The 23,343-nt window shown below is 39.6% G+C and overlaps 2 protein-coding genes across 4 annotated transcripts; both read right to left on the reverse strand.

Annotated features, from left to right (window-relative positions):
• Positions 1–1,749: 1,749 nt before the first annotated feature.
• Positions 1,750–7,111, reverse strand: EMB3127 (Amino acid dehydrogenase family protein). The gene is made up of 5 exons (XM_010248546.3): positions 6,808–7,111; positions 5,853–6,178; positions 2,894–3,130; positions 2,629–2,796; positions 1,750–2,151 (listed from the first exon to the last, which is right to left on the reverse strand). The coding sequence occupies exons 1-5, from the start codon at positions 6,992–6,994 to the stop codon at positions 1,981–1,983; spliced, it is 1,089 nt and encodes a 362-aa protein (XP_010246848.1). The 5' UTR covers positions 6,995–7,111; the 3' UTR covers positions 1,750–1,980.
• Positions 7,112–15,402: 8,291 nt separating this feature from the next.
• Positions 15,403–20,613, reverse strand: LOC104590037 (peptidyl-prolyl cis-trans isomerase CYP21-1-like). 3 transcript variants are annotated; one of them, XM_010248548.3, is made up of 8 exons: positions 20,352–20,613; positions 19,743–19,821; positions 18,542–18,589; positions 17,100–17,123; positions 16,746–16,928; positions 16,432–16,507; positions 15,907–16,149; positions 15,403–15,723 (listed from the first exon to the last, which is right to left on the reverse strand). In XM_010248548.3, exons 1-7 carry the CDS (start codon positions 20,430–20,432, stop codon positions 15,939–15,941), a joined length of 702 nt encoding a protein of 233 aa, XP_010246850.1. In that variant the 5' UTR covers positions 20,433–20,613; the 3' UTR covers positions 15,403–15,723; positions 15,907–15,938. The 3 variants fall into 3 exon arrangements, with proteins under 3 accessions (XP_010246850.1, XP_010246849.1, XP_010246853.1); XM_010248547.3 differs by having other exon boundaries at positions 15,403–15,805; XM_010248551.3 differs by lacking the exon at positions 15,907–16,149.
• Between the last annotated feature and the right edge of the window lie 2,730 nt (positions 20,614–23,343).

Consider the following 23,343-nt stretch of genomic DNA (forward strand, 5'->3'; position numbering starts at 1 on the left):
ACCAGTTCCGTTTTTCCCCAAAATCACTGATTTTGATCAGCAAACCACTGAACCGACTGGTTAACCGTTCAAACCATTCGAACGGTTTTGACCGTTTTTCAAATTTTTTAACTTTTTTTATTTTTTTGTCAGAGAGGGCTGACCATTCGGGTCGAACGGTCGGACCGTCCGAACCGGTAACCGGACCCCTGACTGGTTCGGTCACCAGGTCGGTTTTTAAAACCATGCAAAATTATCTTATATAGTACTTATGAAGTTTGTCCTTTAAACATAAAATATAACAAAAAATTCGAATAAAACCTACATATCTTTGTATATTATTAATTATATAACCAATTTGGGTTTTAATCCGAAACAAAAAAAAATTCTCCTGAACAAATTTATTAATCAGGACACAAACCACAAAACCACAACTGACATAATCGGTTTGGTAAGTTAAATTCAATTGTGTAAACCCGACCCATTGACAGCTCCATCCAGACCAAAAAAAAGTAAGGTGAACTGTGATATGAATTATCTCTGTATAGTTTCCATTAATTAATCCACAAGGTCCAACCTAATTAGTTGGCCCGTAGTCCTCTAAAATCCAAATTCCAAATACGTTCCACAGCAAGTTTTCAGCTTGGCTTTCAATTTGTTCGAATGATGTAATAGAATAGTTAGGCAAAAATCATGTCTAAAGTCGATGCAGAGTGCAGATCTCCTATACCTAACGCCTTAATGCCTTGTACAACTCTTTGAACACGAGAGTGGATAGGTTATAGGTATTTGGTTATGATGCCGCAACAACTTTGACCCCCACCCACCCTATCTTGATGAATTTTCACTGATCTATTTCTTATACATTTTACTGTCAATCAATCAATCAATCAATCTCTCTCTCTCTCTCCTTTTCTGGAATAACTAGTCCTTCGAACTGGAAGAATCCTTTGGTTAGTTGGCACCTTTTAAGTCTACAGCAAGGATTCATAGACCCACGGGAGTATGATCATGGTTACAAAACCTCAATCTATTGCTCATCACCCATATGCATGGCGAATGAGATTCCCATACACTACATAATTCAATATAATCTCAAGCATTGTTTTGATAAAGGAAAAAAAAAAAAAGATGCTTGCAAAGAAATCTATGTTTATCAGCCACCGAATCCAAAAGGAATACATACAACTCAGGTCTTTTTAATCACACCCCCTTTCCATGTGACGCTATGCTTTCTATGACTTGCTCACATCCCAAGCCAGAGATAAAAATGTGTTGATAAAATAGATAAAACGAGAGGTAGCTGGATAATTATGGCAGGTAGGGGTGTCAATGGACCGAATTTGGGTTGGACCTTGTCTGAATCAAAATCAATTTGAAACAGGTTGGTCAGATCAATAAGACACTGAATTGAACTAGTCCAAGGTATTTATTGAATTGGATTGGATCTGGTCCCTAGTAATGAACCAGATTTGGGTTGGACCCAAATCTAAAATAAACCCAATTTGAACAGATTGGACAGTCCAGACATTGAATTGGACCAGTCCAGAATGATCCAGAGTATTCATGGGATTGGATTGGACCTAGCCCATCTGTAATGGACTCATTGAACAGGATCGGATTGGACCAATATCCAGTCCATTGACAGCCCTAATTTCAGGAAAAATGCTAATTCATAGAGCAGCTTGAAGAGTAGTGGATCTAACTTTGGACTGGTGTCATTAAAGTCGGAATGTTGGAGTCATGAATTTGTAGTCATATTCAATGTAATCAATCAAGACCACCGTCCCTTCAAATATAAGCCAAAGTTGAGCCAACAAAAGCTAAAGACTCCTTCAACTCATAATTAACAATCACATTTTATTCCAACCCACCAACCATGTTTTAGAATACAGGTAAGAAAGTCTGAGATCTGCAACCTAGAATAGAACAGCCTGTAGAATAACAGGTGTCTTAAATAGAACAGAAATCACCCAAATGGGACTAATGAAACTGGAAAACTCACTCAAAATTGTGTGCCCTTTTTGCTGAAACGAGTGTATTTGATAGAAGCATGGCTATGGTCATGGGACCAACTCCCCCAGGAACAGGTGTAATGGCTGAAGCTACCTTACATGCCTCCTCGTAACAAACGTCCCCAACCAATCGGTAACCCCGTGGACTTTGTGCATCCTGTTTCATGAATGCAACTAGTTCTCAGAAACCTTAAATGCTACCATGTGAAACTACAAGCCCCTTAGGGTTTTGTATGGACCCAGTGAGTTTCAGAAAAAAAAAAAAACAAAACGAAAGAGTTTTTTTTTCATTATTTTCACAAAGTACTCAACCAGATATAACAACAAATTCCATCCTTACAAGTTTTCTATATGCAATTTCAAGCAAGATTGATTATAATGGTAAATGAAAAAAAAAAGATAAAGGGATATATCTTTTTCAGAATTTACCAGCAGCTACAGGCATTTTAATATTTTCCTCAAGTATTAAGATTTTTCTTCTTTCTCACAAGATGGCCTTTTGTAACTAAGGACAACTTTCCTGTTATTTCTCCTCCTTTTTTTTCCTTTTTCTAACAAAAGATTCTAGTGATAAATACCCTAAAAATAGAAACAGAATATACTAATCCAAAATGTCCAAGGACAGTCTACTTACCTCAATGGGATTAATTCCAACATCAATAATAACTGCTCCAGGTTTTATCCAGCTTCCTCTCACCATGTTTGGCTGCCCTACAGCAGAGATGATAATATCTGCTTGACTAGTGATTTCCTCTGGGTGTTTTGTTCTAGAATGTACAATGGTGATGGTAGCATCTTCCCTCTGACAAAAAATTGTAGATGTAGGTCAATAAAGAATAATTTGAAACACTCCTGATAAACAAATTTGATATGCAATGGGAAAAGAAATCAAATCTTACCTGCAGTAACAAGGCAGCCGGCATTCCAACGATGTTGCTACGACCAATTACAACTGCTCTCTTTCCCTTTATTTCAATGCCATACCTGTGCAACAACTCTATGCATCCTTTGGGAGTACATGGAACAAATAGGGGTTCCCGACCTCGCATGGCAAGACGACCAATATTTAATGGATGGAAGCCATCAACATCTTTTTTAATGCTAACTTCATTCAAGATGGTCTCTTCATTCATATGCTGATATAAAACCCATAAAAGGCCTAATTAGATTCCTTGAAATCATAGAAGCCACTAACCATGTCTCTGCACTTGAGAAATCAAGGGCTTAACAGTTTGAAGAATGAGCTCTTCATTAAATAACTTTGTAATAAGAACATGTTTCAGATAAAACTGCTTCATGCATTCTTTGTATAAAGGCATATAAGCATTACATAGAAATGACAACTTCTCCTACAAGTGCCAGTTTTGGACATGTTGCTAAAGGAAATAGGTGCAAAGAAGAGACCTCATAACATTGCACAAATTGCATTAGGTGTTGGCAATTGATATGGTGGTCATAAGGAGAGTGACATTAAACATGCCAGTGAGTATAATTTTTCACAACAAAGAGAGCAAAATTAGGGACCTTTGGCATACCAATAGCAATTTAAGGTAGGAAATAGAAAAAAAAAAGGCTTTGATTGGGTAAAGCTTTATGGTTTAGGGGTTCAAGAAGTTGGATTTAACTTCGCCTCAGGTTTTATATTACTTCATCTAACATTGCAAACAAAAGAAACAAAGTAAAACCCAAAACAAAAGTAAACTAGAATTTGCACTCCCACACTTCAGCAATGCAAATGAAATTACACTGCAAAAAACAAGGCTTTATGGTTGAAATTTAAGGACAAATGGAACAATATAGAAAAGTTTAATGACAAGAAACAGATTATTACAGCATCTAAGGACAAAGCTATGAGGGTATGCTTCAGTTTTTATGTTCAAGAATAAGAAAAAATAAAAGGATGAGAAACTGCCAAACATTTTAGGGTTTAAAATCTACATAATGAGATGTTTGGGGGTGGACAATCCTTGGGTTGTTAGGAGGTGCAATTACATGCTAGTGATGTTTTATTTATATATTTCTATATCCACCACTTACCCTTATGTATTTTATCATATTCAATATGAACCAGTATCTTAATTAGTATAGCATGGACAATACTTATTTCAAAGATCACCGATATATGTTTTCCCTTTCTAAGAATTGAATTAAAAGGTCATGTATTCTTCAGCATCACATCCAGTGTTTTAAAAGCGCAAGGCGCAAAAAAGGCGCAGGGGTCAATTTGCGCCTGAGGCGCACGCCTTTTTGAAGCAAGGTGCAAAAATACAAAAAAAAAAGTTAAAAATAAAAAAAAATGTCAAAAAATTAAAAAAATGCCAAAAATTAAAAAAATAAACATAATTATACTAAAAAATATAAAGTTAAATTTTAAAATAATGTTTTAAAAAACCTATTATCTAAATCTAAAATACATAAACATAAGATGTAAAGCATATTCAAATGAGAATTTAAAAATAAAATCAAACATATAAAACATTTTCAAGCATGTAAAACCTCTAATCTCTTTTTTCACTCCATTCCAATACTTTACATAGCTAATGTAATGTAAAATATATTACAATCCTGATTCTACTGGACGCCTTTGTGCCACGCTCCTCAAGGCAAGCCCAAACAAGTCCACATTAGGTCTTAAATTCTTAGTTTTCACACAAAAAATAATGATTTTATAGTTTTAATTGTTTTTTAAGAAGACATGTTTTAAGAAGACATGTTTTATAGTCCCAATTTGGTAATGTGGACTTGTTTGGGCTTGCCTCGAGGGGCATGGCATAGGGATCCGGGGGAGGAGCCCCCGGCCCAGCTGTTATGTTAAAAAAAAAGCAAAAAAGCACCAAATTTTCAAAAGGCACACACCTGGGCTGAGGCGGAAGGCGCATCAGGCGCACCAGGCGTGCGCCTTTTGAAAGGGCCGCACCCAGGACCTAGGCGGGGCGCATACCCTGAAATGCGCCTTGCCTGTGCGCCTAGGCGCGCCTTTTAAATCACTGATCACATCAGACCTCTATTCTTCTTAAAAGGCACTTTACATGTTACAATTAAGGTGATTACACCAAAGCATCAAGCTGTTAGATATAGCCTGATGTCTTCTCTACATGATAAATTCAAGATAAGGAAGTCTCAGTAACATGGTAAAAAGATAGCAATATTTCTCCAGATTTTCTTTTATAATCTATATTAGAATGAATAGACACTCTTTGGGGAAATCCAGTAACATGAAAGCCCCTTTTTCCCTGAAGTGAAAATGTAAGACCAACAATTCTCAGAATCAAATTAACGCAATATCATTGTTACTAAACTTAGAGAACTATACATGACTAGAAACTCTTCAGAATAGAAGTGTTTGTCGGGTAAAGTTAAACTGTAACCCTTTTTACACATACTGCTTTCTGAATATCTTGTAACATCTTTTTTTATGGATATTGATTGGCGTAGATATATCACTATATTTTAGCAAAAGATATACCCAAGTACATAGGTTTGTGCCTTCATGCTTAACACACTGAAGCACTACAACAAATCTTACTCCAAAGAATGGAGATTTTAGTAAGGCAAGTTGGTAATCCAAAGAAAGAACAATTGAACTGATCTACTAAAATCTGCTCAGTGCACAAGGCGCCTGCCAATGTGGGGTCTGAGGAGGGGCATATGTATGCAGCCTTACCCCTGCATATACAGAGAGGCTGTTTCCAAAATTGAACTGACCTACTCCAAGACTAATTGTTTTAGATAAGATTGTAGCCAGAAAATGAGCAACAAAACTAGAAAACCTGCGAAACAAACAAAAAATCCATAGCACACAATTGTGAAAGTAAAGTCATAACAAAAGAAGAATATTAAATAGGCTAGGAAACATACAGGAGGCAAAGGTAGCTGAACAAGGATTCCATGGACTGATGGATCATCATTGAAGCCCGAGATAGAGTTAAGCACTTCTTCTTCGGTGGAGTTCTCAGGCAAATGCACTTCATAAGATGTAATCCCTACAGCTTCACAAGCCCTCTTCTTGTTGCGAACATAAGTTGCAGAGTCCTTCCTGTCACCAACTAAAATGACTGCTAAGCCTGGAACTATACCAGTGGCATCTTTCATTCTAGATATTTCACTTCTGATTTCATCTCTAATTTTCTTAGCAACTGATTTTCCATCAATAACCGTTGCAGAAGGTTCAGTTGCCATTGCCACTGTATAAGAACATTAACATGAGATGACTAAGCCAAAATGCAGGAGTCTAACAGATAAAAACAGGCATGCTTCATCACTTGCACATATAATATTGGGAGTTACTGATTTGATCTGATAATTCGTAATAAATTTTATATCCCTATAAGTTGAACTTCATAATATCAAACCAAGAGCCTGTCCACCCATGGCCATTAAGAACCACCATTGCCGTATGAACCTTGCTTTCACATGAGAAGTTGCCTTTGAAAATTAAAAAACAGATGTAACATAGAGATATCATCTTCCAAGCCTGGCTCTGGCACGACATGCTAATGTATCCAGAATTCTACCAAAATACCAATCACCTCATAAAAGAGATAAATGGGCCATGTACCCTTAAACAAGACAGACCTAAGACACTCGGAAAACGTTCCTACTCAAATGAACTGACAGTTATGAAGATAAAACAGACGCATGAAAATAAACAAACAAACAAATTAACTCCTTGCTCAACTCAAATGACATACCCATTCGGCATTCCGCATTCACCACAAAATTCGTTTCTTTTTATTTTCTTCTATTTTTTCTCCGGAAAAATGCTAGATTAAAAGTTTGAAACATAATGCGGGAAAAAAGAGTTAGGTCGTACCAGTTACAATCGAAGACGAACTTCTCCCATGTGTGCTAATGAAATTTAAACTGGGGTTTTTAGGTTTCCAGCCGACAGAAACTGATTGGCGGAACTGAAGAATGCCATTGCGGATTCTGCTTAAAGGAACAAGGCGAGCCGTTGTCGACGACGAGCAGTCCGAGAATATTGTCGACGCTGTTGCCATAATTCGTTTTGGGGTTTAGGGTTTATGCAAATTTTGAACTTTTCGTTTACGTAGGGCTGCAAATGGTATTGTTTTGAGGAAGCTGAAAATGGTATTCAATTGTCTGAATTTCGATCGCATTAAGGGTGATCCGAATTCAATCCGTCCATACATAAATTGTATATGGATCCACGTCCACCCCTGGACCAACCCGATGAAAATCCGATTCCATTCGATTTAAGAATATACATTTTATAACCTAAAAAATACAACATAAGAGATAATTTAAATGTTGCATTTTTAATGAATTGTCATCAATTCAAGTTTTAAACAAGTAATTTATTTTCCATTCATTATACAATACGAAAGTCATTTTAATTTATTTTATTAATTATATAAGATTAGTTTTAATTTAATTTACTTATACAGTCGGATACAATCCGAGATTCGATGGACAAGATCCGATTAGGTTCGGTCCATTTTGCAGCACTGCTCCTAGGATTTTTTGGACACTAGTTTCTATTCCTTTTTCAGCTCTGCTTTGACGACAGTCATGTGGATATTGATGAACCAAGTAGTAAGGTTTTAAATGGTTAAAGCCTAAAGGCAGAGCTAGGGGATTGGGTGTGAAAGGGGTGAGGCCTAAGTCTCCTCGGAAAAAAAAATAAAAATTATATATTTATATTTATTAGAAAAAACAAATGAATAATATAAGTTATTTTTTCTAGATTTACGTTACCCAACCTAACCTCAAATTGACCTGATCCAATGACCAAGCTAATAAAATTCCCGGATATGCTTTGGGCCTAGTGCTGTTTTGGTCCTCCAACTTTAAAATGTAATAATTCAATATTTTAATTTTTAAAATATGTCAATTTAATATCTACCGTAACCATTAACCAGCCTTTAATTGGTATTTGGAAAAGAAGCAAATGCCCTTTGAATGTCATCTAAAATTCTTTATCAATCATTCAAACGTTGACCAAAATTTAACAATTTCAAATCCCAGCTTTTTCTATTCAAGAAAGTTGGGGTTACGTCTCAATGGACATTTTGGACCCTAACTTTATTGAATAAAGAGGCAAGGATTTAAGAATGTTAATTTTTTGTCAACATTTGGATGATTGATAAAGAAAATTAGATGACACCATAGGGCATTTTGTGTCTTTTTCAAATGCCATTTAATAACTGGTTAACAGTAGGTATTGGTTTGACACATTTTGAAAATTCGGCTACTGAATGAATTGTCGCATTTTAAAGTTTAGGGACTAAAGTGGCACTAGGCCCAAAGTACAAGGTACTAACCGGGAATTTTCTCATTCTTTTATTAAAAAAAAAATCATATATCCAAAGTGACAAACTTTTTTTTTTCATTTTATGTTTTCTCAAATACTTTATTCCTTGTTTTTTTTTTCACTATGGTTTAAAAGCATCGAGGTTGGTTCATTCTTTGTAGTTCCATTATTGATAAAAAAAAATTGCTTTGTAGTTTCATTGGTTTGTTTTAGACTTTTAATTTTAGCTACATAGTCCATAAAGAAGTTATTTGGATGAGGTAACTTAGGGGTCATTTGATAATAACTGAATATGCTGAATTGAAAAAACTTATTGCTTTTGTGTTTTAGTGAATAAGTTCTTAAGGAGGCCATAGATTCCTTAATAGCATAAACTGAAGTTGAATAGATTACTATACCCTTGAAAATTTTATCATTTAATAATATATATATATATAATTTAAAAATAACTCCCATTAACAATATTTATAAAAGAAAAGTCCTTATTTAAGCCTTAGGCCTTGCGCATCACAAGGCTAAGGGCTTAAAAGGCGTAGGCCACTCAAAGGCCCAAGCCTTGGCAATGGAGAGAAAGGCTATTGAGGCCAGGACTTTTTGGTCAGCCTCGCCTCAATAGTCTTTTAAACAATGCCAAGTAGAATTAAGAGACGCCACTGTTGTAAATAGTATACCCTCCGCACGGCCAACCTGCCCTCCCATGGTTTTATTGTCAGCCAGTCCACACTCAATCCTCACATGTAGGTTGCATGTTGGTCCATTTTAAGGTAGAAGGTTTATAAGGCTGTCAATGGACTTTGAATTTCTTTACCTGGTTCGTTTCCAAATTCGATTATTTTAGATATAAATGTTAGAACTTGTATTCGATTAATAATCAGATTATGAATTTGATAAAAGAATTATATGTATATATAATATAATTATATAAAGATATTATGTATAATTATTTATTTATATAAAGTTTATAATTGATAAATTTAATATTTTATATTTATATACATTTATTGTATAGAACATTTGGTTTTGATGACCTTTGAACTTTGCAAAAAGGCTAGTTTAGACCAAAACATTAAAAAAATGTCATTTTCGCCTTCAAACTATTACGAAAAGGCTATTTTAAAATCAGCAACATTAAAGATGCCGTTGGTGATTCCATTAGACAAATAATAAAATAATAAGGCCCGTTAGCTCTAGTGTGGCACTGTTCAAGTAAAAAAAATATTTAAAAAATTATACATGGGTCCTGATGTAACCGTTTTTGGTCACGTACCATTTTTTGGGATGTGTAAAATTTTTTTTGGCTAAGTACCTCGTGTTTAACTTGGTGGTGACGTGCCTTGGTGATGAGCTACTTGGTGGCGAACTTCCCGGGGGAGAACTGCCTGGTGGCGAACTGCCTGGTGATGCTCCCTGGTGGCGAACTGCCTAGTGGCAAACTGCCCGGTGGCGAACTGCCTGGTGGCGAACTGCTCGGTGGCGAACTGCCTGATGGCGAACTGTCTGATGGCGAACTGCCTGGTGACGAACTGCCTGATGGAGAACTGCCTGGTGGCGAACTGCCCGGCAGTGCTCCCTGGTGGCGAACTGCCCGGCAGTGCTCCCTGGTGGCGAACTGCCTGATGGCGAACTACCTGGTGACGAACTGCCTGGTGACGAACTGCCTGGTGACGAACTGCCTGATGGCGAATTGCCTGGTGGCGAACTGCCCGACAGTGCTCCCTGGTGGCGAACTGCCTGATGGCGAACTACCTGGTGACGAACTGCTTGATGGCGAACTGCCTGATGGCGAACTGCCTGGTGACGAACTGCCTGGTGACGAACTGCCTGGTGGCGAACTGCATGATGGCGAACTGCCTGGTGGCGAACTACCTGGTAGTGCTCCCTGATGGCGAACTCGTCACTTGACTTGCTCCTAGGCGGTCTGCAACTCAGAGGATGGTGGAGATCCCCGGTGCAGCGCTACCCGACTACCCCCCGCGCGAGGTGATTTTCTCTCCTTTGTAGACGGCGGGAGCTGAGGGACCTGCGGGAACTGAAACAGAGGACCCGGGGGTATTTTCCCGGCGGGGACTCTCCGATGCCTAAGTTAGCATTCTGATTACAGAGGGCTTGGAGAGAAATGAGAGAGCTAGAGAGCGGGGGTTACCATACCTTTTTTTCTCCGTCCTTATATAGTGGTGCCCTCGTGGGTTAGGTGGGTAAAAAGCCTTCAAATGGTAAGACGTCATATCCCGTCAGAACCGGGGTACGGTGATGAACTCCTCGAGGTTGTCAGGTCGGCGCCTGTCAGTCGACGGGTCGGTGTCCGGGCCAGGTTGCCAGGCCGGCGTCTGTCTGTCGGCGGGTCGGTGTCCGGGCCAGGTTGCCAGGTCGGCGCCTGTGTCAGTCGGCGGGTCGGTGTTCGGGCCAGGTTGCCAGGTCGGCACCTGTCAGTTGGCGGGTCGGGGTCCGGCCAGGTTGCCAGGTCGGCGCCTGTGTCCGGGTCAGGTCATCAGGTCGGCGCCTGTGTCCGGGTCATGTTGTCAGGTCGGCGCCTGTGTCCGGGCCAGATTGCCAGGTCGGCGCCTGTGTCCGGGTCAGGTCATCAGGTCGGCGCCTGTGTTCGGGTCATGTTGTCAGGTCGGCGCCTGTGTCCGGGCCAGATTGCCAGGTCGGCGCCTGGGCCCGATCTGGCCTGGTCGCGCCAGGCCAGCCAGACCCGTGCCCGGGGGGGGACCAACTTGGTAAGTTGTTGCCTGGGGGCTTGCCTAGTTGTCACGAGGTGCCATGTGTCGCAATTTCACTGGAGGGCCAAATCTGCCCTCATCAATTGCCCCCCACTCCCAAGCTGAGAGTAACTCAGCGAAGGGAGTAGATTTCTTTTGGCCCGTAAGTCGACGAGCTAGTAAGTTTTGATCCAATTCCTTAGGCTTTGGGAGCTGCCTGTATGTGGCGAGCTGCTAGTAAGACGAGGGGGTCTCCGCTGGTTTCAGTAGTGTAGCCCTTAGGCTCTGGGGCAACTTATAGTTCACTTTTGCTGATTTTGTTCCTGCTGAGAAAGCGATTGGATATTTAGCAATAGTGTGGCCCGCAGGCTTTGGGAGTGACTCATAGTCTACTCTTTTTGATTTTCGCCCATGCCGGAGAGGCGACCGGGTCTTAAGCAGTAATGTGGCCCGTAGGCTTTTGGGAGTGACTCGTAGTCTACTCTTTTTTGACTTTTGCCCGTGCCGGAGGGGCGACCGGGTCTTAAGCAGTAATGTGGCCCGTAGGCTTTTGGGAGTGACTCGTGGTCTACTCTTTTTTGCTCGTGCCGGAGAGGCGACCGGGTCTTAAGCAGTAATGTGGCCCGTAGGCTTTTGGGAGTGACCCGTGGTCTACTCTTTTTTGACATTGCCCGTGCCGGGGAGGCGACCGGGTCTTAAGCAATAATGTGGCCCGTAGGCTTTGCCTGTGAGGTGTCGAGCTATGATTGTGCTGCATCAGCTTCGTAATGCCGGTCACCCACTCCTACAAGAAGCTACTAGGGGCTCGACCTTCGGGGGCAGCACTACTAACTTTAGGTTGCCAGCTCACACGGGAGCCTTGGAAGGCTCGACCGGTAAGGGCGCCTATGTAGTCTGTTGGCCGTCAACTCCCGCGGAAGCCACGAAGAGCTCATCTTTGTAGGGGGACCTTGCGGAGAGGACTGATGAGGCATCATCTGAATCGAAAGTAAGGTTGGTAGAGCTACTTAGTCTGTTAGCCCCTTGCATAGTTTTTGAGTTCATAAAAAATGTAAACTATAAAGTGATATCTTCAAAAATGTGAGGACTTAGCTTTGGTAGGATGAGAACTTAGCTTTTGTAGGATGAGAACTTAGCTTTTCGTAGCGTATTCCCACAGACGGCGCCAATTGATGTAACCGTTTTTGGTCACGTACCATTTTTTGGGATGTGTAAAATTTTTTTTGGCTAAGTACCTCGTGTTTGACCTGGTGGTGACGTGCCTTGGTGATGAGCTACTTGGTGGCGAACTTCCCGGGGGAGAACTGCCTGGTGGCGAACTGCCTGGTGATGCTCCCTGGTGGCGAACTGCCTAGTGGCAAACTGCCCGGTGGCGAACTGCCCGGTGGTGAACTGCCCGGTGGCGAACTGCCCGGTGGTGAACTACCTGATGGCGAACTGCCTGGTGGCGAACTGCCTGGTGGCGAACTGTCTGATGGCGAACTGCCTGATGGCGCTACCTGATGGCGAACTGCCTGGTGACGAACTGCCTGATGGCAAACTGCCTGGTGGCGAACTGCCCGGCAGTGCTCCCTGGTGGCGAACTGCCTGATGGCGAACTGTCTGATGGCGAACTGCCTAGTGACGAACTGCCTGGTGGCGAACTGCCCGGCAGTGCTCCTTGGTGGCGAACTGCCTGATGGCGAACTACCTGGTGACGAACTGCCTGATGGCGAACTGCTTGGTGGCGAACTGCCCGACAGTGCTCCCTAGTGGCGAACTGCCTGATGGCGAACTGCCTGGTGACGAACTGCCTGGTGACGAACTGCCTGATGGCGAACTGCCTGGTGGCGAACTGCCCGGCAGTGCTCCCTGGTGGCGAACTACCTGGTAGTGCTCCCTGATGGCGAACTCGTCACTTGACTTGCTCCTAGGCGGTCTGCAACTCATATGATGGTGGAGCTCCCCGGTGCAACGCTACCCGACTACCCCCCGCGTGAGGTGATTTTCTCTCCTTTGTAGACGGCGGGAGCTGAGGGACCTGCGGGAACTGAATCAGAGGACTCGGGGGTATTTTCCCGGCGGGGACTCTCCGATGCCTAAGTTAGCATTCTGATTACAGAGGGCTTGGAGAGAAATGAGAGAGCTAGAGAGCGGGGGTTACCATACCTTTTTTTCTCCCCCCTTGGCTTTGGGGGTCGGAGTCCTTATATAGTTTTGCCCTCGCGGGTTAGGTGGGTAAAAAGCCTTCAAATGGTAAAACGTCATATCCCGTCAAAACCGGGGTACGGTGATGAACTCCTCGAGGTTGTCAGGTCGGCGCCTGTCAGTCGACGGGTCGGTGTCCGGGCTAGGTTGCCAGGCCGGCATCTGTGTCTGTCGGCGGGTCGGTGTCCGGGCCAGGTTGCCAAGTCGGCGCCTGTGTCAGTCGGCGGGTCGGTGTCCGGGCCAGGTTGCCAGGTCGGCGCCTGTCAGTCAGCGGGTCGGTGTCTGGCCAGGTTGCCAGGTCGGCGCCTGTGTCCGGGTCAGGTCATCAGGTCGGCGCCTGTGTCCGGGTCATGTTGTCAGGTCGGCGCCTGTGTCCGGGCCAGATTGCCAGGTCGGCGCCTGTGTCCGGGTCAGGTCATCAGGTCGGCGCCTGTGTTCGGGTCATGTTGTCAGGTCGGCGCCTGTGTCCGGGCCAGATTGCCAGGTCGGCGCCTGGGCCCGATCCGGCCAGGTCGCGCCAGTCGCGCGCAGGCCGTGCGCAGTTCGCGCGTAGGTCGCGCGCAGGCTGCGCCAGGTCGCGCCAGGCCAGCCAGACTGGTGCCCGGGGGGGGACCAACTTGGTAAGTTGTTACCTGGGGGCTTGCCTAGTTGTCACGAGGTGCCACGTGTCGCAATTTCATTGGAGGGCCAAATCTGCCCTCATCAGGTCCCATATAAAAGTTCCTCCTATTCACATGTGACCAAGATTATTATTTTATTTAATAATTAATGATTATTAATTATTAATAAGACAAAACATAATATGCTCTTTTAACTTAAGTAACTTCAAGGAAAAAAATAACAGGTGGGTCCCACTTAAATTTCACATTTGGTTAAAAATAAAAACAAAATAACTACTTCTGTTTAATAATTAACTATTAATAAGTTAATGAATTATGTGACAAAAATAAAAAAATAAAATATGTGCATTTATTTAATAATTAAATAATGATAAATTATTAATAAAATAATGAATTATTAGTAAACAAAAATTATAAATTATGAATTATTTATTAAATAAAAATAATTATTTTGTTTTTATTCTTGGTCACATGTGGACAAGTAGAAATTTTATGTGGACCCACGTGTAAAATTTCAAATATATTTTTTGACTTGAACAATGTCACATCAATAAGCCATATTGTTTTATTATTTGTCTAATGGAACAGTCAAGAGCATCTTTAAAATTGTCTTGTTGTCTTAAAATGGCCTTTTAATCATAGTTTGGGGATGAAAATGTCCTTTTTGAAACTTTAGGGTCAAAATGACAATTGTTAGAGCAAAAAATCCTATATATAAATTAAAAACGATTAAGATTTTTTAAAGTTTTTTTCTTTTTTTCTTTTTTATTTTGAGGTCATCTTAATTACAATAGGATGGTTTTGGATTAAATCCAAATCTAATCCAAAATAGGTGGATGCAGCTCAATCCGATCCATTTATATCCCTACTGGTTTGAACTCCAATGGGACCCGCATAAAGTCTGACATCTTTTGGTTCTACCTTCCACCTGCATTTGTTTGTTTGATACGTGGGCATCTTGTTCAGCTAATCCGAATTCATTGGTTTCACACTTTCATGCATGTCCCACCATAGGCATTAAGCTGTAAGCCCCACATCTCCATACTACACATTCTTCCCAAAACTCCGGGTCTCCTGCCCATAAGAATCCTACCCACCTCTATCCACATGATAATACATACAATTGTATATTGGAAACATCTATTTCCCCATAAATGGTAATATATAAATACTTTAGTATTATGTGGGTAAACCTAGATTGGATCCTTGTGGGCAGGAGATCCAAGCTCTCACCCCGAACCAGCGGTGGAACTGTTTTTCCCTTGGGTCATGAATCACCAGTTCAAAAAGACCGATAAATCTCTCTCTCTCTGTATAGAAAATGGCATTTTTTCTGCGATTGGGAGCCAAGTTAAAGTCTTCAAAAGTTTGTATATAGGAATTTAAAATTAAAAAGAAACAACCAATTTAGAAAAGCAGGACCAAACCATCGGTGCACCGGTTGGATTGACTGATCTACTAGTTTTACCTTTTTTTTTTTAATCATTTCCAGTTTTTAAGGTATGACCGAACTGGCTAGTGGACTGGCTCAACGTTTTTTCGTTCTGACTGGCCAGTTCAATCCGATCCTCTGAAATTGGGCACAACATAGCTGTTTAAAGAGGGTTGAACACTCCAATATCCAATTAATTAAAAAATAGACCATACGATTGAAAAAAAAATGAACCGAGTAAAAATTTTACAGGAGTCTAAAGTAATATTAGCCCCACCAAGCAGGAAGACGACATTTGCTACCCATAGGATTTGAAAGAATGATTAGCAAAACAAAGCATGGATTGGCCCTCGCCACTCACAGACATTTGATCAACCAACACCTAGGCAGACCGCCAATCCTCACCCAAAAAGCTCCCCCGAGAATGGATGCCAATGACAGTAGCTTCGAACTTTTCTTTCTTCTTTGTTGAAGGAAGACTTGTACCAGTTGCAGTTGATTGCCAAAGTAGGGCCTACATGTATGTAACAGTAAACAAACCCCTAAGCTTCTTCCACAGTAATAATTAATAATAGCAGCCCCAAAACTGATGCCACCTGGCAAAATCATGCATGAATTAATTCCATCTATCGACATGAATGATCATGATAAGACGCATCATCCATCAGATCAGCGCCAAAACAAGATGCTATCTCACCTCCAATCCCATGGAGTCGATGGGTTTCCTCTTCACATTAAAATGGATGTTAACTGGTGCAGGCCCATTCGGCGAGATTTGCCAGTTTGCTTATTCCATTTGCTTAAGGGTATCTCACCTGAGCCAGTAATAACAACGTTTTTCCTGGGTTTCCCGCTATAGGTTCCTGCTCCCCCTTCTATTGCGTATACAGTGTCCATTCCCTGAATTACCTTACCAAACACAACATGCTCCCCATCCAACCTGCAGATATGCTTCAAATGCATCAAAATTGGTAAACTATTATCCGTATCATGAACTAACTACACCGTATACACCCTCCCCCCCCCCCCCCCCCCAATTGTATGGGTATGGGCTGTTGGCTCAATGCAGCATTCATTAGGAAATCTATGGAAACTGACGCTGATCAGATTAAACGTTTCACTATCCGACTCACTATATATCCATCTGGCTTCTAGGAATTAGAAATAATTGCATATTCATTTTGGGGGGGAGGGGGGGGGGGGTGGTTATAACTTAGCTCACCAGGTGGCTTTAACTGTGGTTATGAAGAATTGTGAGCCGTTGGAATCGGGTCCTGAGTTTGCCATGGATACAACACCTGCAAGTTTGGTTTAGATTCAAGGATTAATAAATAATAAGGCCAATTTATACGAATGACATTGCAAGACAAAAAGGTAAAGGAGAAGATATAGCCATTGGCAAAGATATCTAGCATCCTAGCAATTACAAGATATAATGTTCCAAGCAAAGGATAACACTAGTAGCAAACCTATGATTACTCTATGCAGATCATACAGGACAATACCAGACTAGTCAAAACGATAAAGTTAGGGAACCTGGATGAGTGTGTTTTATCCTGAAATTCTCATCAGGAAACATGCCACCATAAATAGATTCACTTCCTCTTCCATCCCCATAAACAGTATCTCCACCTTGGATCATGAACCCAGGGATTATACGATGAAATGGTGTTCCCTTGTAGTGTAAATCTTTTCCATTGGCACCCTTTCCCTTCTCCCCTGCACTTTCAAATGGAGAGTTAATAAAAGGCTTGCCCCAATACAGAAAATTAGAAATGCAAGACGTAAGGACATAACTTTTGCAACAAATCAAGATCCAAATCATTTAACCATAAAAAAAAAAAACAAAACGATTGAAAGAATCAGTAAGACATGCCCCCTCCCCAGTACCTGTACATAAAGCTCTGAAATTTTCTGCAAAACCAGAAAAACTATACGTCAAGAAACAGAATGATACGAAAGCATATAAAAAAGAGAAATTCAATATTTTATTGCAAATATATCTAACCTAATTCACCTTAATTTAAACATTTATAAATTCTTGTAGCATCAGCCCAGAACAATCTGGGGAGGGGGATTATTTATATATTTATAAATTCTTGATACTAATGGAAATGTCACCCCCCCCCCCCCCCCAAGAAAAAAAGGGATTAACTGACTAGCTAAATAATTCTTTTTCTACTTAAGATCGACTTCATTTCAGATTTTGGTCCTTAAATATATGCCAGGAGTTCAGGGCCATGGTTGGAACTGGAATTGGAAAATGTTGGATTTCCATACTATTATATGCTTTACAATCATTGTTTCTGGCCACTTGCCTTGCACCTAAGCCAACATGAATGGTTGTCATCACATACAATATGTCTATAACTCAATGAGTTGCAGAAGATATTCTCTTTGATACAAGACAGCCCAATATCATTAACTTAAACAATCATATCTGTAGCCTTTTATATTGAAAGAGTCTGGCTAAAGTCATACTGGTTTTGCCAAAACATCAAAATCTTGAATGAGCAATGTCTTTCTAAATGAAGAATTTCTTGACAATTATTCTTTAATATTGTATGCAAGTTCAAATATTATTCCATCTCAAAAGGTTCTTGTGCAGCATACAACAATAAAATGTAAGTTGCTCATGTAGAACTACAAATGGATGCATAAACCATACCAAATTGCATTTGAATGAAAATAGAATTAATTCATATAAATGTGGATAATATTTTAGCTTCCCTTGCATGTATCAATCAAATGTTTCCTTTTATAAAAGAACTCTCTAGACAACTTTCTGAAAGGATGACAAGTTACCATTCCAGGTCATTCTCAGGCAAACCTGGCTAAAAATCCTTGGGCAAAATAACCAAATCAGAGGACCTTCAGAAGGTGATCGGGACAGAATGTACAAACCAAATAGATATTCTTTATTTCGATGTTGTGTAAAGAAATTTGAATATCAACCCAAAAACAATCATCAAACCCTTGAGCTGATTAATTGCCAAATCAAAGAGGTTAGGATCTTGGCACCAAGAATGCAGAGTAGATTCAGAAGGATTACAATTTAGGCAAGCTCAGTAGCAGATGATGCCAAGGAGGGGCCAACTGTACTTGGGAATTGAGTTAAGGGTTTCCTTGGTTCCTTACTCATTATCTTCTATCCTTTCAATTTTTGGGAGAAGGGCCTTGTACTTCTGATTCCATCAATTTGTAATTAATAAAAAAATTTAGTTATTGACCAAAAAGAAAGACTTAAAGTACCAAGAGGAGATTAATATAAAAACATTGTTGAAGGAATTTTCAATTCCAATACAAAAGTAGGACAGAAGATCAAAACATACCAACAGCTTTTGGTACAACCTGGCCATACAGCCCAATAACTATTCTACCTGCAAAAGATGGAATTGCAAATTTTAAAGTACATGTCACATAAAAAAGTGGAGCATTAAGATACTACAAGTAATAGTTAAGAAACTAGTATTAGAATATTAGGTCATTTATTTCATTTGAAGGTGCCAGCTACCTACTGGCATCATTAGCCAAATTTGATACCTAATGCATCATAAAGATGATTAAAAATAAGAACTTTGTCTGTTTCTCAACTGAAACAAGACAATGGAGGAAAAGTGTGTGAAAAATGACAAATGAGATAAGGAAGGATTAAAGGTAGAAGCATTGAAAGAAAACAACCCAGGTCAAATTTTTCTTCACACAGATATTATGGGCTCAAATGCAAGATAGAAATAAATAATCTAAAAACACCAGAAACACTTAGAAAATAATTTAACAATCCCATGTAAACAAAATTAAATTCTGACCTTGATCTCTCTCCTAAATAAGAACCTTAATGCACGAATTTCCAGGCTGATTGGTACCAAGTCATTGGATGGTTCATGTCATGATTTGCAATATCTCCTGAACTTGCCAATATTTCCCATGAAAGTTCATATTTTAGGAACATTTGTGCCAAAATATTTCATACGTTGATGTTGGATAATGGATATTATGAGCAAAAAGATATTAAAAAATTAGCATGGATGTTGTCCTACATAACTACAATTAGTACTTTTGTCCCCCCATCTCGTAATACTCACTGTATGTGAGTATTATTATAGTATTAACCATCCCTATAAAAGATTTTCTGTAGTTGCAGTGCAAGATTTCATTCTCGAGGATGTAATAGCATGGTCAAAAATGTAATAGCATTTTTTCCTTTTTCTTTATAAGGAGATGTTCCATTTATCCGTCATATAGATTTAATACATTTTTTTTTGTCATTTCCAGTAGTAACTTTCAGTAATTAAAAAATATATATATAAACAGAAAAGAATTTTGAAGATGTGAGGATAAATATATGGTGAATTTTAGAATTTGTGATATAAACAAAATAATCCTAGGATAAGAAATTTCAAATCACTCGACTTAAGAAAAAAACTGACCTATAAACAATCGAGGACAAATTGCAAGTTATTCACAAAAGAAAATGAAATGGAATTTTATGTCATGAAATTCATTCTATCTCGCAAAGTAGAAGCATCATACCAATACGCTGGTCATCAATATCAACATCCAAATATACTCTATGAGTAATTTCGTGAACCTCTTCCAATATTTCTTCATCCTAAAATGCAAAGAATTGTAATGCATAAGGGTATTGCAGAAAAGAACTACAGGTAAAATTTACAACATAAGCACTCTCGGTGCTTAGAGAACAACCAACCAAGCAAATGAATACGAAACAATTCCTAGCATGCTTTTCCCATAAAAAAAAAATACAAACATGGTTGTCATTGCGACGCCTAGGTTGTATTTTTTTTAAAATGCACAGCACAAATAGGTTTGAAACCAGTCCATCAAAAATACAATCGTAGAAGAATGTCCTTAGACATAATCTCTTTTTAAAGCATGCAAAAGTACTCTTTTCCCCTTCCAAATCACAATGAAGTTTAAATTTGAACAAGAATCAACCGAAGAACCACATAAATACCTCTATTTAGTATATAATAATTAAATTGGAACGAAGGGTTTCTTCATACAATCAAGGATCAAATAATTTTGTGAGTTCAAAATTACTCCCAACCCCGTCCGTCAAGTTCACAAATAGATCGAAACGTATCTTGGTAAGCTGAATCCCAAGCTAAGAAAACCTACCCGGTGAGAAGGTAGAAAAGCAAGAACAACGATAATGACAGCAACGAGCAACAAAAAAAGGAATCGGAGATGGAAACACATTGTTCTTGCTTCTTCCTACTCCACAATCTCTTCTTCCTGGGTCCATGATAGTCTCTCTTGTCCACTCGGTCTCACCATTTCCCTCGCTCGCTATCTGCAGGTCTTTACAATTCCATCAGTTGCTTCTCTCCTCTTTCTCAGCAGACTCAACTCACATGCTCTTTTAGCGCTCTGAATCGGTAATGTAAATGGCCGCTCCTTCTTTCTTTCTTTCTGCTGGCTATGAAAGCGTTGAAGAAATTCGTGGTAAAATTAGGTAAATCAAATCTTTACCACAGGTCCACAGCGCTCTAAACGGTAAAATGCGTCCATGATTTCGGTATTTTTCTTGGTAATCCCAGTGTTTTATAACCGACCCGGTCAACCGGAGGTCAAATTGCTTCTCTCTCTTGGTGACGGTTTTTAACGACTCTGTGCCCAATTATCCAACATGCGTAGATAGGTGTGGTGTCGTGTCGTTGCTGAATTTCAGATTTCTCCTAAATCATTGATTTTTAAAATCATTCATCTCTCATAACAGAGAAATTGTTTGTTTTGGTATCATTGATAGCATGCCATTCGATTTTTAAGAAATGAGGATCCATTTGGTTCCAGTCCGAACGGGAATCAAAATCCTTAGTAATCAGAATTGGAATGGTCCATTCCAATAAGGCCATAATCTTAATCTGTTGGTTCAGACAGGAATAAGAATGGAAATGGAATTTACATCTCCGCCCCATAACTCATTAGTGCCACATGGACAAAAAAAAAGGAGAAAATAATTTCTCCAATATAATTTTATAAGAAATTTCAGGTTGATTTTTTCTCATGAAGTTGCTTGTACATAATCCAAAGTATAAGCATTATTTGAAACTTTTGAAAACCACTTGAATAACAATGAACCAAATGAAAGAAGAAGAAGAAGAAGAGAAAACACTTACATGGCATAGATAAACGACATTGATACCAATTACCAAATACATATTTAGTGTTTCATCAACTAAACTGTAGAATTAGGGTTGCCAATAGATTGGATGTTGGATATATATATATATATATATATATATATATATATATATATTATATTCAGTATAGATCTGTCATCACTACAGCAAGAAAGATTGTCCAACCTTAACCCGATTGGGTTAGGTAAATGCAAATGTACCACTTAATTGGACCCATGACATCTAGGTTCCGTTCATTTTTCTGTAAGTTATTTATTTGGGAAGTTTTTATCGTTAAATACTTACAAATGTAAGTGTATTTATCCATGTTCTTTTATTTTTCAAGTAAAAAAGGCAATGACCATTTTAACCATAAAAATTCATTATTAAAAAGGGCATTTTTGTCCCATTCAAGTGTTGACAACTTTTCTCCCTATGGGAAAGTTATTTATCCACCTAGGTAAGTGATACCTATGAAAATAAACTTTTCCTGGTTCTCACATTAATCTAAAAAATAAACATGAGATTCTTGGTCAACGGGAATCAAAATCCTATTCATTAATTTCCCCCTCTCAAAATAAAAAAAAAAAAACAACCCCCCTAAAAAGACATCTAAATTTGAAAATCACAATTTTCCTATTGAGAGATTTTCACTTGTGCAACTTGTGTTGAGAAATTATTAGATTTTAGTTTGAGGCTGAACAAAGAATGTTTACTGTTTACACCCTTTTTTCTTTATGCGTCAAGGCAAATTTTACAAAACTTTTGTACATTTTGAGTGATCGTATCAAATAAAAAAAATGGGTAATCTCCACTCGATGAGCAGCTGAACTACGCAAACAAGTATATAATAAATCTGCAGTGAACACAGGAGAGAGAGAGATTAGGTTTAAAAACTACTTATTGGCAAAAGATCTATACCATTAAACTAGAGCCTCAAACTCAGCAAAGCCATTGGATCAGTCTTAGAAATCCAACCAACGATCAAAGTTTAAAGGGTAAATTTTTTAAACTATCCTTATGGTTTAGTGAATTGATTAAGTATATTCTTATTGTTTGAAAATTGACTAATGCTATTCGCCTATCCCCTACTTTTTCTGACAATTGACTAATACATTCTTTGTACGTTAATAAAATGATTAAAAAAACTATTTTTTCATCATTCTTTTAAACTTTCAAAATAAAACTTTTGACACCTTTTTCAAATTGCCAAGGCTTATCTCCATACTCAAATCTACCTCGGAAAATTTTATAGATTAATCTGTACCCAAAAAAAAAATTCATTAGAGTAATCTTTGATCAACAGAAAAAGATGATTTACCAAAACCAAAAGAACGCGAGTCAGATTAGGTATCTTTTACTCGGTTTGAGTTTGGGGCCGATTTCAGTCTTCTGGTTCGATTAGATGATGCTAACAGGCATATAGGACCCAAAAAACCCAAATTTATTTTGGTTCTCTCGACTCAAATCTCAGATCTATGATACATGTTCCAGATATGCAACAAGAAAACTAATGGGTTTTGAATATTTATGATCCATATCCCCGTCATAATTTTCTTCCACGGAGGTAGCTTCCCACACTCGTCCGCCAACGGTGCCATCTACGACACACTCTGCTGCCGGCTTGTGGGTATCTGCAACGCCGTCGTGGTGTCTGTCAACTATTGTCGCTCTCCAGAGAACCGATATCCTTGTGCTTATGAGGATGGGTGGGCAGCTCTCAAATGGGTTAACTCCAGGCCTTGGCTTCAGAGCGAGAAGGAGTCCAAAGTTCACATTTACTTGGTCGGAGACAGTTCAGGGGGTCCATCTTCCAGATATGCAACCAGAGATGGCACCAAGAAAACTAATGGGTTTTGAAGATGTAGAGGTCGTCCCCGTCATAATTTTCTTCCACTGTGGTAGCTCCGCACACTCGTCCGCTAACAGTTCCATCTACGATACACTCTGCCGCCGGCTTGTGGGCATCTGCAACGTCGTCGTGGTGT

Source organism: Nelumbo nucifera, chromosome 5 (genome assembly GCF_055504915.1).
Source record: "Nelumbo nucifera cultivar China Antique chromosome 5, China Antique-T2T, whole genome shotgun sequence".
NCBI classification, from domain to species: domain Eukaryota; kingdom Viridiplantae; phylum Streptophyta; class Magnoliopsida; order Proteales; family Nelumbonaceae; genus Nelumbo; species Nelumbo nucifera.